Genomic DNA, 16,082 nt, shown 5'->3' with positions numbered 1-16,082 from the left:
CAATCTTGAAGTAACAAATGCATGAATTAGTTTTTCTGCATCACTCTGAGACAAGATGTTCCTGATTTTAACAATATTACGAAGGTGAAAGAAGGCAGTCCTAGAAACCTGTTTTATATGCGAGTCAAATGATAAGTTCTGGTCAAAAATAACTCCAAGGTTCCTCACTGTAGAACTAGAAGCCAAGGAAATACCATCTAGAGTAACTATATAGCTAGACAATTTCTCCCTGAAACGCTCAGGTCCAAAGATAACGACTTCAGTTTTGTCTGAATTTAGCAGCAGACAGTTCTGAGTCATCCAGGTCTTTATGTCTTTAAGACATGCTTGTAGTCTGACCAACCTATTGGGTTCATCTGGTTTTATAGATAAGTACAGCTGAGTATCATCAGCATAGCAATGGAAATTTATGCCATGCTGTCTAATAATGTTACCTAATGGAAGCATGTATAAAGTAAAAAGAATCGGTCCAAGCACAGAACCCTGGGGAACTCCATGACTTACTCTGGTGTGTGAGGAAGATTCTTCATTTACAAGAACAAACTGAAATCTATCAGATAAATATGATTTAAACCAGCCTAATGCAGTTCCTTTAATCCCAATAACATGTTCAAGTCTGTGTAATAAGATACTGTGATCGACCGTATCAAATGCAGCACTGAGATCCAACAGGACAAGCACAGACACAAGTCCGCTATCAGAGGCTAAGAGGAGATTATTGGTAACTTTCAGCAGTGCAGTTTCTGTGCTATGATGCACTCTGAATCCTGACTGAAACTCTTCAAACAGATTATTTCTGTGTAAATGATCACAAAGCTGAGCTGCAACTATTTTTTCAAGAACTTTAGACATAAAAGGGAGATTGGATATAGGTCTATAATGAGCCAACACTTCTGAATCAAGAGTAGGTTTTTTAAGTAAAGGTTTAATTACAGCAACCTTAAAAGTCTGAGGTACATATCCTGTCAACAAAGACAGATTGATCAAATCCAATATGGAAGTGTCAATTAATGGGAAAACCTCCTTGAACAGTCTGGTTGGGATTGGGTCTAAAACACAAGTTGATGGTTTAGAAGAGACTATTGCTGTTGTTAGTTCAGAGAGATCAACTGGGCAGAAGCCGTCTAAATACAAATCAGGTTCTAAAGATACTTCTAAAGCTGCTGTACTTGATGATACATCACTGATAATAGTGGGAAGGACTCCATCAATCTTCTCTCTGATAGAAACAATTTTATTAATAAAGAATCTCATGAAATCATCACTGCTGAGAGTTAAAGGAATAACTGGCTCAGCAGAGCTCGGACTCTTAGTCAGCCTGGCTACAGTGCTGAAAAGAAACCTGGGATTGTTCTTATTCTCTTCTATCAATGATGAATAATAAGCAGTTCTAGCTTTACGAAGGGCTTTCTTATACATTGTTAAACTATCTTTCCAGACTAACTGAGACTCTTCTAAATTAGAGGAACGCCACTGTCTCTCCAGCTTTCTTGCAGTCTGCTTTAAAGCACGCAGCTGTGAATTATACCAAGGAGCCAACCTCTTCTGACTGATTACCTTCCTTTTCAGAGGGGCAACATTGTCCAGTGCTGTACGCATTGAAACTATAGTGCTGTCAACAAGAGAGTCAAGTGCTGCTGGAGTAAAGTTTAGGTAGTCGTCTTCTGTCATATCTGCACATGGCAGTGAAGAAAAGGATGATGGAATTAATTCTTTAAATCTGGTTACAGCATCCTCTGATAAACACCTTCTATACGTAAATTTCTTCTCAGAAACTGTATAGTCAAGTAATGTAAACTCAAAGGTTATCAGAGAATGGTCAGATAAGACAGAGTTATGAGGGAACACTGTTAACTGTTCACTCTCAATGCCATAAGTCAGCACAAGATCAAGGGTGTGATTAAGGCAGTGAGTCGGTCTGTGAACACTCTGAGAAAATCCAATAGAGTCCAATATAGAATTAAAGTTCATATTCAGGCTGTCATTTTCAACATCTACATGAATATTAAAGTCACCCACTACAATGACTTTATCTGTACTCAGCACTAACTGGGATAAAAACTCTGAGAATTCAGACAGAAACTCAGAATAAGGGCCAGGTGGACGATACAGTATATATATGAAATACAAAATGTGTTTTCTCTATAAGCCTTGTGATATGGTCTCTAAGGACCAAAGCAACAGACGCTGACGTGTAACTACTTTATCAGCCTCGCTGTGACCTTTTTATGATATCTCCCGTGGCCAATTCATGAACGAATTTGAATTTTCTTCTCAAATTGTCTTTATACTGAGGTCTCGGATAACTCCAAAGAGTTCTAAGCAGATACAAAATGATATAAACATATATTTAAAATGTGCCCTTATAGAACTGGATTTTACTTTTCAGAGTTTTCTTGAACTGCCTTTTGATTCCACCTTCAAACTTTTTCTGTTCGCAAGTCAATCAATTACCAGCATTCGTCTACTCCTTGACTAGTGAAAATAATTTTCACATATATTAATGACTAATGTGCCCCGTACTTCCGCGAGTATTCCCCCCCCCCATGCATTGAAGGATGGCTGTTGGTTGTAAGAGGCACCATGAACGATTGCTAAACAACCTGTTCGCTTCTTTAAAGCGTATCCATTAATCCAGTTCGAACTCATCCGATTCATTACCTGCCAGGGCCTAGCGACTAGTCCTTCTTAACCACAACAAAAATATAATCCACACGACCAGCTGCTTCACAGCCGTCTGCTTCAAAAACACATCTCACATAAGCTGCTGTTCACCCAATTTTTATCTCAATTCAAACATTCGGCTCCTCTTGGACCAAAATTTCTTATACAATCTCAGCAGCCCCCCTGCGCAGAGGTAAACAGTGAAATGCTTACCGAATGCAGAATCCGTACTCTCTCCTGTGTTCTTTTAATTTGTGGAAACGCCGGAGAACCGTCACCTGTACACCACCAACAGAAATCCGCTGTTTAATGGTTAAGGTTACGGCCAACGGCAACACAAAATCAAGATACCCAAAGGCTAACAAGCCTAGCAAAAGCTACACAGCTTAAATCAGTCACAACACACAAGCAACAAAGCTTAGAATCCGAGTCACAACACACAAGTGGGCAAACTGTTCCAAACCAGAGGAACAGCTGCAGCGAGCAGAAGGAAGTGAGGGTTTTAAATATCCCGGTCCTTCTCAGGGATAGGTGGAGCACTCAATTGCCCAGCCAGTGACGAAGTCCGTGGGCGACACCCAGGAAGGAGAGACGGGAAGGGCTGCATCCAATGGAGCCTGCTGGCGACTCAGGGGTACTGCATGATGTAGAGGGGGGAAAGAAGAGAAACACACACCACAAGGCCACTGGCCGTAACAGTTAGGAAAAAATCCCACATGCCGGCCGGCTTTCACAGCTGATGTCGGTTGTCGGGGCACAGAGGACACGCTCTGCCGGGCTCCAGATGTAGAAATCTCACGAATTCGGGGTCACCATTTATGTTGTGGAGAAAAGGAGTCGAATCCGCAACGGTCAGCCTTTCACTGGGGAATTTTATTTGAACAAGTCGTCACAGCAAATGTGCATACAGAATGTCCAAAAATCTCCACCGACCTCATTTTGTGACAACCCTTTATACTGCTTTTGAATCAAACAATGCCTACATGGCCAAGCCCAATCTTCTCTGGAGGCGCCTGGCTTTTGCCATTATCGTAAACAAGCTCATTCTAACTATCAACAATATTCATATGAACCAGTCAACAAAGCACACGATGTAATTGGGCCATGTCATGAGATTTCTCTCCCACAGTAGTCAAACATTACCTCAAAGGGAGACAATCCAATGAAGACTGGCGGGAGGGTGTTATGAGTAAATTCCACCCAATGAAGCATCTTGGACCAGGTTGAAGGTTTTGGGGCTGTGATGCAGGCCAAATCTCTTGGTCTTGGTCAAACTTCTTGGTGGTACCCGGATGTGAGGCTCTCTTTAGCCCCCACCAGCTGGCAGAAAGCCTCCCTGAACTGGGCCACGAACTGTGGTCCCCAGTCAGACAGAATATCTCTAGGAAACCCAAAATGTCTGAATACGTTAGTTATTAGGACCTCAGCTGTTTCCTGGGTTGTTTTACCTTCCATAGGAGGCAAGTCTGTAACAAAATCCATAGAGATGTCTGACCAGGGGCGGTGTGGGACAGGAAGTGGTGTAGAAGACCAGCTGGTTGGGCATTGGACGGTTTCTGTTGGACACAGACTAAACAGGCTGTAACATAATCAGAAACATCTTTTTTAATAGCAGGCCACCAAAGCCTTTCCTGGATGCAGACTGAAATTCTCGGCATCCCAGAATGGCAGGAGATGATGGAACCATGAGCACAGTGAATAACCATCCCCCATAGCTCCGGCAGTATATTCTCTGTTAGGGGGCCCTCCTGTGGGCACTGTTACAGCCCCATTAGCCCTTTTAACCGTGGACTCTTATTTCCCTTCCCTTCACCTTCCCTTAAAGGTAGAGAGGGTATCTGCTTCCTGAACCAGTCTGAGCCTAGATAATATGTGCTATGTGCAGGGTCAAGGCCCTGCTCTCTCCCATTGTGTCTTCTGCACCAAAACACATGTAGTTAGAACAGTTAAATCACATAAACCATGTGGTTTTTCCTCTGATCAGGCTTTTAATGTACTGATTAGAACAATGAGTCATCAGTCTTTAAATTTTGTCAGAGAATGTTTTATTTGATACCACTTCTCTTGAGATAATTTGAATGTAATTCAGTTTTCAGCTCAATTTAATTCATTTTGAGAAATCTTGACACAAGTCTTATCTTCTTATCTAAAGTCGAGATATTACAGTAGCAACCAAATCACAAAAAAGTGAAAAGAATAAAAACTTTAAGGGAAGTGTAGAGGACGCAGGTTTTCCAAACAAAATGAAAATACTACACTACTCTACACTGTGATCCACCATGAGAACACCATGGTACTTACACCAGAGCTTTTGTATTATTTTGCAGGGAAGTCTACTTTAATGCCAAAAGATGACCTTGGCAAGTCCACCTGTGTATTCAGTGGGGGTAGTCCACAGAGGAACATTGAGATATCTTCCTCAGTCAGTCTGCAGACTGCCTGTCACACTTCAGTTGCTGCAGATGGACTTGTCAACCAGAGCACAGCCACCTACATTCCAGAAAATGGCTCCAGAGACACAGAGGCCATCTATGATGACGTGCCCCCTGAGAATCTACAGCCACCAGTGGACGGTATTAGAAATATAAAGGAACTTCTGCAAAGACATAATCACATCATTTTGAAATGACCCTATTATGTGAAACTATGCAGAATCATCTGATGGTTTTTATATGTGTAGATGTGGACGACATCTATGAGGATATCCAACAACCTGATCATCATGAAACCAACAGCTGGAGCTCCAGTGAGTTTGAGAGTTACGAGCAGCTTTCTGAGAGTGAGACATTTTCTCCATCCAGCAGCAGCAAGGTAAATCATTGTAGCGTTATTGGGCATTTATATATGCATCAAATATAAGGATTTATAAGACGTTCTCACTGTCTCAATAAATCTTAAACCTCGAATATAGGGCACCACCTTCCTTTGTTTTAACTTGTTTTAAGTTACAGTCAGGGAGGAAAACTGTTAAAATCTTACGATCCTGGTATGTTAAATTAATAATCAATTTAATAATCAATTAATAATCAGTCTCATATCTCGCTACTTTCGTGAAAGTTCTCGTTTGGTTGGACAGACATTACGTAAAGAAAGCATACGACACAATCTGTGATTATAACATATATATAGATATATGAGCTGTTTATTACAATGATATGATCTTAGACATGAACCTTTAAACAAACAGGAGATGCATTGAATATGGGTGATTATATAAAACACTTAGTGAATGGAAAATAAAATATGGGGAATGGAGAGATACTGGATGTATTCAAATAGTTCAGGTTGGCTGACTATTTGACGCTAAATACTGACATTTCGGATTAATTTATCATTCTGTGAAAGCCTCGAGACATCCATCAAACCCACTTTAAGGTGAAAACGGGTCGGTCTTACTGTGCTGAAGTTCTGCTTAGTCAGCTCGGAACACGGCAGCGGCCACGCGGGGTCCGAGGGGATTTCTCTTCCGCTCTCTGGGCCTTCCTGGTTGTGGTGGCTGACTTTAGCGGACTTCTCAGTTGCTTCTTTCACCGGGAAACGGGAACGATGGTGCCGAGGGCTGTGGTTAGATGATCAAATCCTCCGAGTGTCAGAGTTGGTCCGTTGCTTCTCTGATGAAGTGAACTTAAGTTCACAGAAGATTAATAAAAGGTTGCTGGAGTTGGCTTCTTGGTAGGAAAAGGTGATGATGGCGTGTAACAGCGGAGGATAGAGCGTGTGACGTAAAAAGGACAGGGATGACGATGGACAAACAAAAACACGGAAAACATGTATCTTCAGACTATTTCATTCTGTTTCTTTGTTAGGGTCTTTCTTTCTCGTCTTTCTTTGGGTCCTTCTTTCTGTCGTCTTCGGCACCGTTCATCCTCTCGTCTTTCCGCTCTCTCCTGAGACTTTGGGAAACTCCCAAAACTCTGGTGAGCTCTTCTTGTCTTCTGAAGTCATCTCCAAATCTCTCTGAGCAACTGTGATCTGCGTCCTGTTCTCTGCTCTGCTCTTTGTCTGCTCAAATCTAAGATATGCAGATTAAAGATATAACATAGACTTGCAATATAAAGACATCAAAATAACACACAACATAATACAGACGATTATGAGTCTCAAAATTCAGATGGATATCTATACTCAGATATTATTGTTGTGGGTTTCTCATAAAATACCAAAAAGGGGGACCATATTTTGTAAAATTTATTCTCAGATCCCCGAATAGTGTATCTGATCTTCTCAATAACTAAACAGGACATCATGTCTCTGAGCCAATGTGAATAGGAAGGAGGAGCTGGATCCTTCCACTTAAGTAAAATAGCTCGTTGAGCTAGTAAAGAGGCAAAGGCCAGAAAGTTCTGGATAGTTTTAGGCAGATTCAAATCTGGAGAAATGCCAAAAATACCAAGGGATTGGGCTCAATTTGGTGATGGAGGGTCTCTGATAGCGTGTGGAAGACTGATGTCCAAAAGCTGCCTAAAGAGGGACATGTCCAATACATGTGATAGAGTGAGGCTGGTGCACGTTTACGTTTATCACATGTAGGGTCGACATCAGGGTACATTCGTGCTAATTTAGTTTTAGATATGTGGATTCGATGCACTACTTTAAATTGCAAAAGTGCATGTCGAGAACACATAGAAGAGGAGTGTATCCGATCAAGTACCAAGTCCCATGTGTCCTCTGTGAAGGTATGATTTAGGTCTTGTTCCCAAGCAGTTCTTATAGCTGCAATTGAGGAGCAGTGCAGTTTGGAGATAAGGTTGTATAGGTCAGACATGACACCTTTAGATGTGGGGTTAATAGAGAGAAACGTATCAACAGGGCTGACTGGGGGTTTATAAGGAAATTGGGCTGTCAAGCGCTGCATAAAATCCCTAATTTGTAAAAATCTGAAAAAATGGGTTTTGGCAATACCAAAAGTTTCTGTCAGTTGGGAAAAGCTAGCAAAACAATTATTAATGTAGAAATCATCAAAGCATTTCAAACCTTTTCTGTGCCAAATCTTAAAAGCGCCATCAGCCATTGATGGAGTAAATAAATGGTTAGCGGCAAATGGGCTTTTAAGTGAAAAAAGCTGTAGTCCGAAACTTTTCCTAAATTGGCCCCAGATTAGTAAGGAATGTTTGACTACTGGGTTGCTCTTAGGGATCTCCGAAGCAAGAGGAAGTGCAGCGCCTAAGAGGGTAGGTAGGGAAACAGGGTTAGTCGCACAGGCCTCCATTGTCACCCAAGCCGGAGAAGAGGATTCAAGATGGAAATGCCTCCAGTGTAACAAACACCTAATATTTGCTGCCCAGTAATAGTCCTGAAAATTAGGCAGAGCCATTCCCCCTGCCTGCTTTGGTCTTTGAAGAAATGCTTTCTGCAACCGAGGGTGTTTACCATTCCAAATATAGGATGTCATTAATGAGTCAAGGGCTCTAAAAGTTTTTGAATTCTCTAGTGACACAAACACCAAGGTAATTGAAGTGATCCTTCACCACCTTAAATGGGAGATCCGTATAGTTAAGTTTAAGAGCTTCTTTATTAATTGGGAATAGTTCGCTTTTATTTAAATTGAGTTTGTATCCTGAAAATTTACTAAAATTTTCTAAAACAGTGAGGGCTTCCGGAAGAGATGTGGCTGGTTTAGAAACAAACAGAAGTAGGTCATCTGCATACAACGAAACTTTATGTTCGACTCCTCCCCGCCATATTCCCTGTACCTGCACATTGCTACGCAGGGCAATTGCAAGAGGCTCGATAGCAATTGCGAAAAGGAGTGGGCTTAGTGGGCAACCCTGCCGGGTCCCACGGTGTAAGTCAAAGTATTCTGAGTAATGACTATTGGTCAGGACCGAGGCAGAGGGACATTTATACAATGTTCTGATCCAGGATAAAAAGACAGGACCAAAGCCAAATTTTTCGAGTGTCGAAAAAAGATAGTTCCACTCTACTCTATCGAATGCCTTCTCAGCATCCATAGAGGCGAGGCACTCTGAATCCACATGATTTGGGGAATATAAAATGTTAAATAGTCGATGAATATTATAAAATGAATGACGTCTTTTAATGAATCCAGTTTGATCTTGAGACATTACAGAAGGGAGGATATCTTCTAGTCTGTGGGCCAAGACTTTGGCAAGGATCTTTACATCTGTGTTTAGTAATGATATTGGTCTGTATGAAGCACAATCAAGTGGGTCTTTGCCTTTTTTCAGCAACAAGGAGATACAAGCCTGATTGAATGAGGCAGGGAATGCACCTGAGTTTAAGGAATCGGACAACACTGAGCACAAAACAGGGGTTATATCAGCAGAGAATTTTTTAAAAAAATCTGATGGGAGCCCATCTGGGCCAGGAGATTTGCCTGATTGCATAGATGATATAGCTGCAGAAATTTCCGCCTGAGTGATGGGCGCGTCAAGGTTATTTCTCAGGTCTTGAGAAAGAGACGGTAAATCAAGGTTATTGAAGAAGTTTTCCATAGTGTTAAAGTCCATTGTACAATCTGAAGAGTATGAATTTGAGTAGAACGTTTTAAACTTGTCATTAATTGCTTTCTGGTCAGATGTTATATAGCCATTATCAGTCCGTACTCCCGCAATAAGCTGTTTAGCTCTCGACCCACGCAGCTGATTAGCCAGGAGTTTGCCAGTTTTTCCACCGTGCTCATAAAAGTTACTTTTGCTCCGAAGTAAATGACTTTCAACTTGGCGAGAGGAAAGAAGGTTAAATTCAGCCTGAAGTTTTAAGCGCTCCTTGTACAGTTCAGGAGAAGGTGAATTCGCATATTGTTTATCTATGTTTAAAATCTGATTAGCAATGTCAGTCTGATTCTGCTTTGAGCACTTATTTTTATATGCTGCAAATGAAATAATTTCACCTCTTAAATACGCTTTCATTGCTTCCCAAATAGTTTTAATAGACATATCAGGTGTTTTATTGATGCTTAGAAATGTTTTAATATGTCTAGAGATGTGCGAGATAAAGCTCTCATCCGAGAGTAACAATGGATCTAGTCTCCAGTGTCTCCTTGCGTACTCAGCGTCTGGAAAAGCTAGTACCATAACCAGGGGAGCGTGGTCAGAGATAATAATACCTTCGTAATTACATGACTTAAGATTTGAAATTAATTTATTATCTACAAAAAAATAATCGATTCGAGTATAAGTGTGGTGAACATGAGAGAAGAAGGAGTATTCTCTTCCTGTGGGATACAAGAATCGCCAGGGGTCAGAAAGGCTAAAATCGTCGAGAAATGCTTTAATGTAGCTTGCAGACTTGCTGAGTGTGGTAGGTTTAGGGGAGGAGCGGTCTAATACTGCATCCAAATAACAATTGAAATCTCCCCCGAGAATTAAAGAGTGAGAATTTAGATCAGGAAGTTCAGAGAAAAGTCTATTGAAAAACTGTACGTCGTCCACATTAGGTGCATACACATTGGCCAAAACCACTGACTTATTGTAGAGTTTGCCTGAAACGATGATAAAACGCCCAAATTTATCTGCTATAATGTTGGAGGGCTCAAAAGGAATGTTTCTGTCAACAAGGATGGCTGCACCCCTGGCCCTTCCCTTAAAATTAGAATGAAAAAACTGTCCTGCCCAGCATTTACCTAATCGCCACTGGTCAGAGTCTTGTAAGTGGGTTTCCTGAAGAAAGGCTATCCCAGCCTTGAGCTGCTTTAGGTGTGAAAAAAACTTTGACTCTTTTCACTGGGTGGTTTAACCCCTTAACGTTCCAGCTGATGAAGTTGAGATTACCCTTCATCTAGAACACTTGCAAAAAAGGGAGTAGAGTGAGTAGCCCCATGGGAGGGAAAAGGGGATGAAAGAAAAAGAAAAGAAGAGGGGAAAAAAAGAAGAAAAAAAAAAAAAAAGAAAAAAAAAAGGCAACAAACAATTACACAACCTGAACCCCAAGCACACACAGTGCTCTAAGGAGCAACTCAGGAAGACCTCCTCAGGTCTCCTCCTATACGTCCCCAGAATCTACTTCCTATTTTACTAGCTCCTACACAGATTTTAAGTTAACCCTATAACAGAAAGATGACAAAATTTAACGACTATCACTAAATACACCATTAGGCATAAGCAACCATGAGCAACAACAGTGAATCACAGGTTATCATGGATTTTCCCCTTTCACATTGTACAGCTGTAGTAAACTCCCAGAACTAGGATTATTGAAGTAAAAAAATAAGAATATACAATCAGTTATTCAGTGACAGAGATGTAATGTCCAACAAAATTGTCATATAGGCTAACTGTTTATGAATTTGCCTTAGCTCGTGACACTCAAAAGAAAAAATGGGGAGATAAACCTAAAGGGAAGCCCAGTTGAATAACTCAGCCAGGAGAACAAGAGTCAAAACAAGGAAGCCGGGGGAAAACCTCTCAGTTGTCCACAGTTATTTACTCACGGATATCATTGATCATCATGGCATATTTAACGTATCCAAAGGGACTTCACTGAATTTTCAGGGCGGAGCGGACGCGTTCTCTCCCAGGTTACGGATGAACTTAGTGGCTTCAGTGACAGAGGACAGCCACTTCTTCTCACCGCTCCGGAGAGTGATGCGCAGCTTAGCCGGGAAGAGTAGAGAGGGTCGGAGTCCTCTTTTGTAAAGTTCAGCCATGACGTCTTTGTATTCAGCTCGCTGCTTCAGAACATCGGCGCTATAATCCTCGTAGAATCGGATTTTATGGCCACGGTATTCCAGCTCACCCTGCTTCCGTGCTTCTCGCACCACCAAGTCCTTCATCTGGTATCTATGGAAGCGGATAATGACGGGACGCGGTCGGTCCCGTGGGCCAGGCTTGGGCGCGAGACTGCGGTGGGCTCTGTCCAGCTCCGGGGGAGAAGGGAGTATTTGCTCACCCAGGACATCAACGAGGAGCTGAGAAAAAAAGGTGGTTGGGCGTGCACCTTCAACCGACTCAGGTAACCCCACAATACGAATATTCTGCCTTCTGCTGCGCCCCTCTAAATCGGAGAGTTTAGATTTCAGCCATTTGTTGTCTTCTTGCAGCGCGGAGCAGGTAGATTCGAGCTGCTGCAAATGTTGGCTAACCTCCTCCGCATTAGATTCGAGATCAGATATACGCTGTCCTTGGCCTGTGACCACCGCTTGAATATTGTCCAGCTTGGTTTCCAAACTCGCAAACGAAGACTTGAAGTCAGCAGCTAATGAAGCCCTGTGCTTCTCGAGCAGATCCGAGATGTTTCCCGCTGATATGTTAGCTGCACTGCTAACGCTAGCCGCAGAATCTGCTGCTACGTCTTTCTTGGTTTGTTTCCCAGACTTTGACATAATTACTGCGTGGTATCGGTGTTATTCGCGATTTGACTCACGTCACTTGACGTTATGATTAGAAAAGTAGGGCTCCAAATGGTAAATGAAAAAGTTTGTAGCGGGAGCTAGAAAGCTGCACTCCTACTCCATGCTCAGCAAACCGGAAGTTCCAAATTGTTGCAATCTTGTCCGGTTGACTGGGTCTGTGGGGATTTAAATGTTCAACACCACAGACCACTAGGGGGCAATGTGGTTCCATCGGCGGGTTTGTCTTTTCCCAACAAGATTATTTCTCAGTCAATATTTAAGCCAGAATCGTACAAATTGTCTCTATATGCGTCTTGTGATCAAGCTGGAAACCTGAAAGAACTTGTATAAGGTAATCAAACACATTTAATACAGTACAGATTCGATTAAAGGTGAGTCTTAGTGAAGGCTTCTCAGTTCGTGTGTAGCCATCTGGTCGGTTCTCTGGTGGGAAAGGGTGTTAAAGTGTCAACTTCGATTTATGGTCCAGATAAAATCGGCAAGCCTCCCACTTTCCAAAAGAAGGGTGCTTTGTTAGTTTGAGCTTATTCCAATTTTATGGCAAGTGTCTGTTGCTTATTTCCACTCCCAAAAGCTTTTAAAGGGCCGAAGGTTGTTGTAAATTAGGCAGTTTCTGTCTCTTTTTCCTTGGTGGAGAAGAATTGCAGATCTGGGTTTTATCCACATACGTAAACATCCTCCGATAGGAATGTTGGTATCGTCAGAGATTTCAAAGCCTCTTAATCCACACGGCACTGTGACTGCTACATCATTTACAGTGTCTTTAAATATGAATAACCTGTCGATCAAGACTTCCTCAAAATGTTTCTGTGAATTTAAGGATTAGGTCCAGACTAATGCTTCCTTTTAACAATATGTTGAGATATTTGCCTTATTTTAATTCCACGTTAGAAATCATGTAACATTATTACAGTACAATCTCGATGTAATTTATTTCTGTTGAAATACAGTTTTAGTTTCTTTATTTTCTACTGCTTTATAACCAATGGCAACACTTTCGTTGAAGTCAGAAAAATGTATTTAACAAAATAAGGCATAAGTATTATGACAGGTTGCAACCCCTCTCCAGTCATTAAAATAATAATAATAATACATTTTATTTGTATAGCGCTATTAAAAAAAACACAAAGACTCTTTACAAGTACAAGACTAAAACATCAAATGAAAATACTTAAATGACATACCACAGGCTATCAAAAAGAAATCCTAAAATCAGAAGACTTGAGTATGTCACACAGGACATTAATCACACATTAAAAGCAGACCTAAAAAGATGCGTTTGGAGATGGGATTTGAATTGTGATTGTGAAATGTGATTATGTAGAATGTAGCTGCTGGAAGAAAGGACCTTCTGTAACTCTCTGTGTCACAGTGTATTTGAAGAAGCCTCTCATTGAACACACTTTTTTTCCCAGCACAATGTAGAGGATGGTCAGTGTTATTCTTTATGCTCATCTACTCGTGCAGCATTCCTTTTTTAACAATCAGTTCCAGGGGCCCCAGAGCAGCCCCCAGCTCAGAGCCAGCCTTCTTTATCAGTTTCTTTGAGTCTCTGGCTCTGATGCTGCTGCCCCAACAGATGCTGCAAAGCAGATTGTTCTCTCCACCACAGACTGGTAGAAGATGTGCAACATTTGGGTGCAGACACTGAAGTTTCCTTAAGAAGTACAGTCTGTTATGTTATGCAGACAGCTTCAGGGTTGCATTTCCAGTCCAGTTTGCTGTCTGGGTAAACTCTCACTTATCTGTTGTCCTCCACCACCTCCACCTCTTCTCTCTGCATGGAGACAGTATTTGGCTGACTCCCGGTCCTCCTAAAATCCACTATCATCTCCTCTGTTTAGTTTGTATTTAAAATGAGGTAATTGTCTCACACCATGCGATAAAGTGATTAACCAGGTCCCAGCCTCTTGTTCATCACTGAAACAGCTGCAGTAATCAGAGTATTTCTGGAGATGGCAGGACTCTGAGGGGTACTGGGGGTCTGAGGTGTGCAGAGTGAAGAGAAACACTAGCCCCTTTCACACTGAGGAATAACCCGCGCTTAATCCGCGAATTTAGCGTGTCCGCTGTTGCGTTCACACTGCCGACCCGGGCTGCCGCGTCAACTCGACTCGCCTTTCGACCCGCGTCGGACCCTAGTCTTTTTGCCGAGCCGAGTTTGGTGTGAACGCAATCGACGCGGGTCGGACGTGGGCGTGGCGTGAGGAGTTTAAAAGACAGAATGGACAGTTGATTCAGAACAACAGCGACAGGTGAGGACGAGTTTTACTCTGTTTTACATCAAGTTGGAGACATTTTTTAATATGGCCAACTGGGGAGACAAGGAGGTCCGCGAGCTCCTCAGCCTCCGAGCAGAGGACGTTATTTACCGCCACATTTCGGGGACTATAGTGCTCTTGTATTCTCCGCATATGTTCTTCGGCGGCATCCCACGTTGTAACCATCCACACCCCGTAAAATAACATCTCCATGAACTGCATATACAATTGCAAAAACGAGTACTCAAGGTGTATTTAACCCTACCTCCGACGCATGGCTTGTGCCTACGTCATAGTACACGCCCAGCATTTTATGTGTTTCGTGTGACGCTCTGCCACTAGGCCACGCCCCCTGAACTCGGCTTCAGGCGACACAGGTCACCAACACGCCAAGCGTTCACATTGCTCGATGCAGGTCGAAGGTGCAATTTGGACCCGCTAAGGTAGCGGGTCGCAGTGTGAAAGGGGCTAAGGAGAGTACAGGCCCCTGTGGTGCTGCTGTGCTGCGGACCACCTTCTCAGACACACAGCCCCTCAGTCTCACACACTGTGCTCTGTTTGGCAGGTAGTTGATAATCCAGGCGGTTGTGGAGGCAGCCACCTGTATTTTCTGGGGCTTCTCACAGTAGTTCCAGTGACTCGGTGTTTTTCTCTATGTGGAAAAATAGCAGCTCTGGATCAGATGGTAGAATGGTTGTCCACCAAACTGAAGGCTGCCAATTTAACTCCTGGCCATTTTTCTTTGCAAAGTGCTTTATAGATAGAGGACCAATAAACTGTTTACATGTAATATTTTTAAAATATGTGGTTTATTTTCTTCATTATAATTCATTCAGTATATTCTTGAAGGCTTAAAGGAGCATATACAGCATTTCAGCTACATGGATGCAACAGAACAAGTTGTGAACACAGCATTGAGACTGAACCCAAACACTGAGAATACGGTTCATAAATGTAGAACCATGAAGTGAAAGTAGGCAAACCATTGTGCAGAGCTGAGAGGAACTACAAAGTTGGTGATAATTCTGTGACTTCATCATTTAAAATAACTTTGAGTTGATGGGGAGTTTTGAAGGAACTTTGAGTAAGTTTAACTTTGAGATTATACTAATAAAACCCATTTAAATAAAAGAAAATCCTTTTGGTTGGGAGTAACAGCCACTTCTCAAAAGTTAATGTTCAGTGTAAATGAAACCTGGTTTGATGAAAAGAGGAAGTGAATTATTTCTGGCTGTCCCTCGCCCTGTCAGCACTTCTGTCTTCTATCTGTCACCATCTGCTACTTGTCTGTTGAACTTTCCCAACTCTGCTCATAAGTTTTGAAAACAATATATTTAAGTAAGCTGAGTGTGGAGATGTTATAAGGTCTCAGCATGCCTCTCAGTGTCCTGGAAAAGTTGGAAAAGTGATTGTGAAAGTGTCTGCAGATATACGAGGTATGTGTCTTATCTTCTATAATTAGATTCAGTATAAATGATGGTATTTACAAGGAGCTTAAACAAGGGAATCTGAGATCTACAAAGTTAAAAGCAAAGTCCCTGACTATCATAATAGGAACAGTTGCGCATATTAATATACATAAAAAAGAAAAAACGTTTAGTGCTGCAGCTCATGCAGATGGAAGTTGGGCTTACAAGCTGCTCAGTGAGTATAATGTAGCTTTTGCCATTTCAGTGAGTGATAAACCTGTGGAATAATGCAAAGATCGGAGTGAAGTCTGTACATAAACTGTAGTTTCTGCAGTTAAGCAGATTATACTCTTTGTTTTTCATGCAAATTATATATTTTATATGTATGGAAAGTATGTTTTTTTTCCGTAATTTCCAGGGTAAGTTTTGAAAAGA

At 41.8% G+C, this 16,082-nt stretch overlaps 1 protein-coding gene across 4 annotated transcripts in view; it reads left to right on the top strand.

Annotated features, from left to right (window-relative positions):
• LOC142390074 (rho guanine nucleotide exchange factor 10-like protein) overlaps window positions 1-16,082 on the top strand; it is a 201,216-nt gene that overhangs the window by 38,343 nt on the left and 146,791 nt on the right. For 3 of the 4 annotated variants that reach the window (XM_075475443.1, XM_075475444.1, XM_075475442.1), the window contains 2 exons: window positions 4,992-5,237; window positions 5,345-5,475. In XM_075475443.1, coding sequence (XP_075331558.1) covers window positions 4,992-5,237; window positions 5,345-5,475 — 377 coding nt within the window. Of the gene's footprint in view, window positions 1-4,991; window positions 5,238-5,344; window positions 5,476-15,569; window positions 15,675-16,082 lie in introns of those variants that run through there. The other variant, XM_075475445.1, reaches the window with a different exon arrangement.

The sequence above is a fragment of the Odontesthes bonariensis genome, chromosome 10 (genome assembly GCF_027942865.1).
Source record: "Odontesthes bonariensis isolate fOdoBon6 chromosome 10, fOdoBon6.hap1, whole genome shotgun sequence".
Lineage (NCBI taxonomy): Eukaryota > Metazoa > Chordata > Actinopteri > Atheriniformes > Atherinopsidae > Odontesthes > Odontesthes bonariensis.
This window is presented reverse-complemented; position numbering and strand designations above follow the sequence as displayed.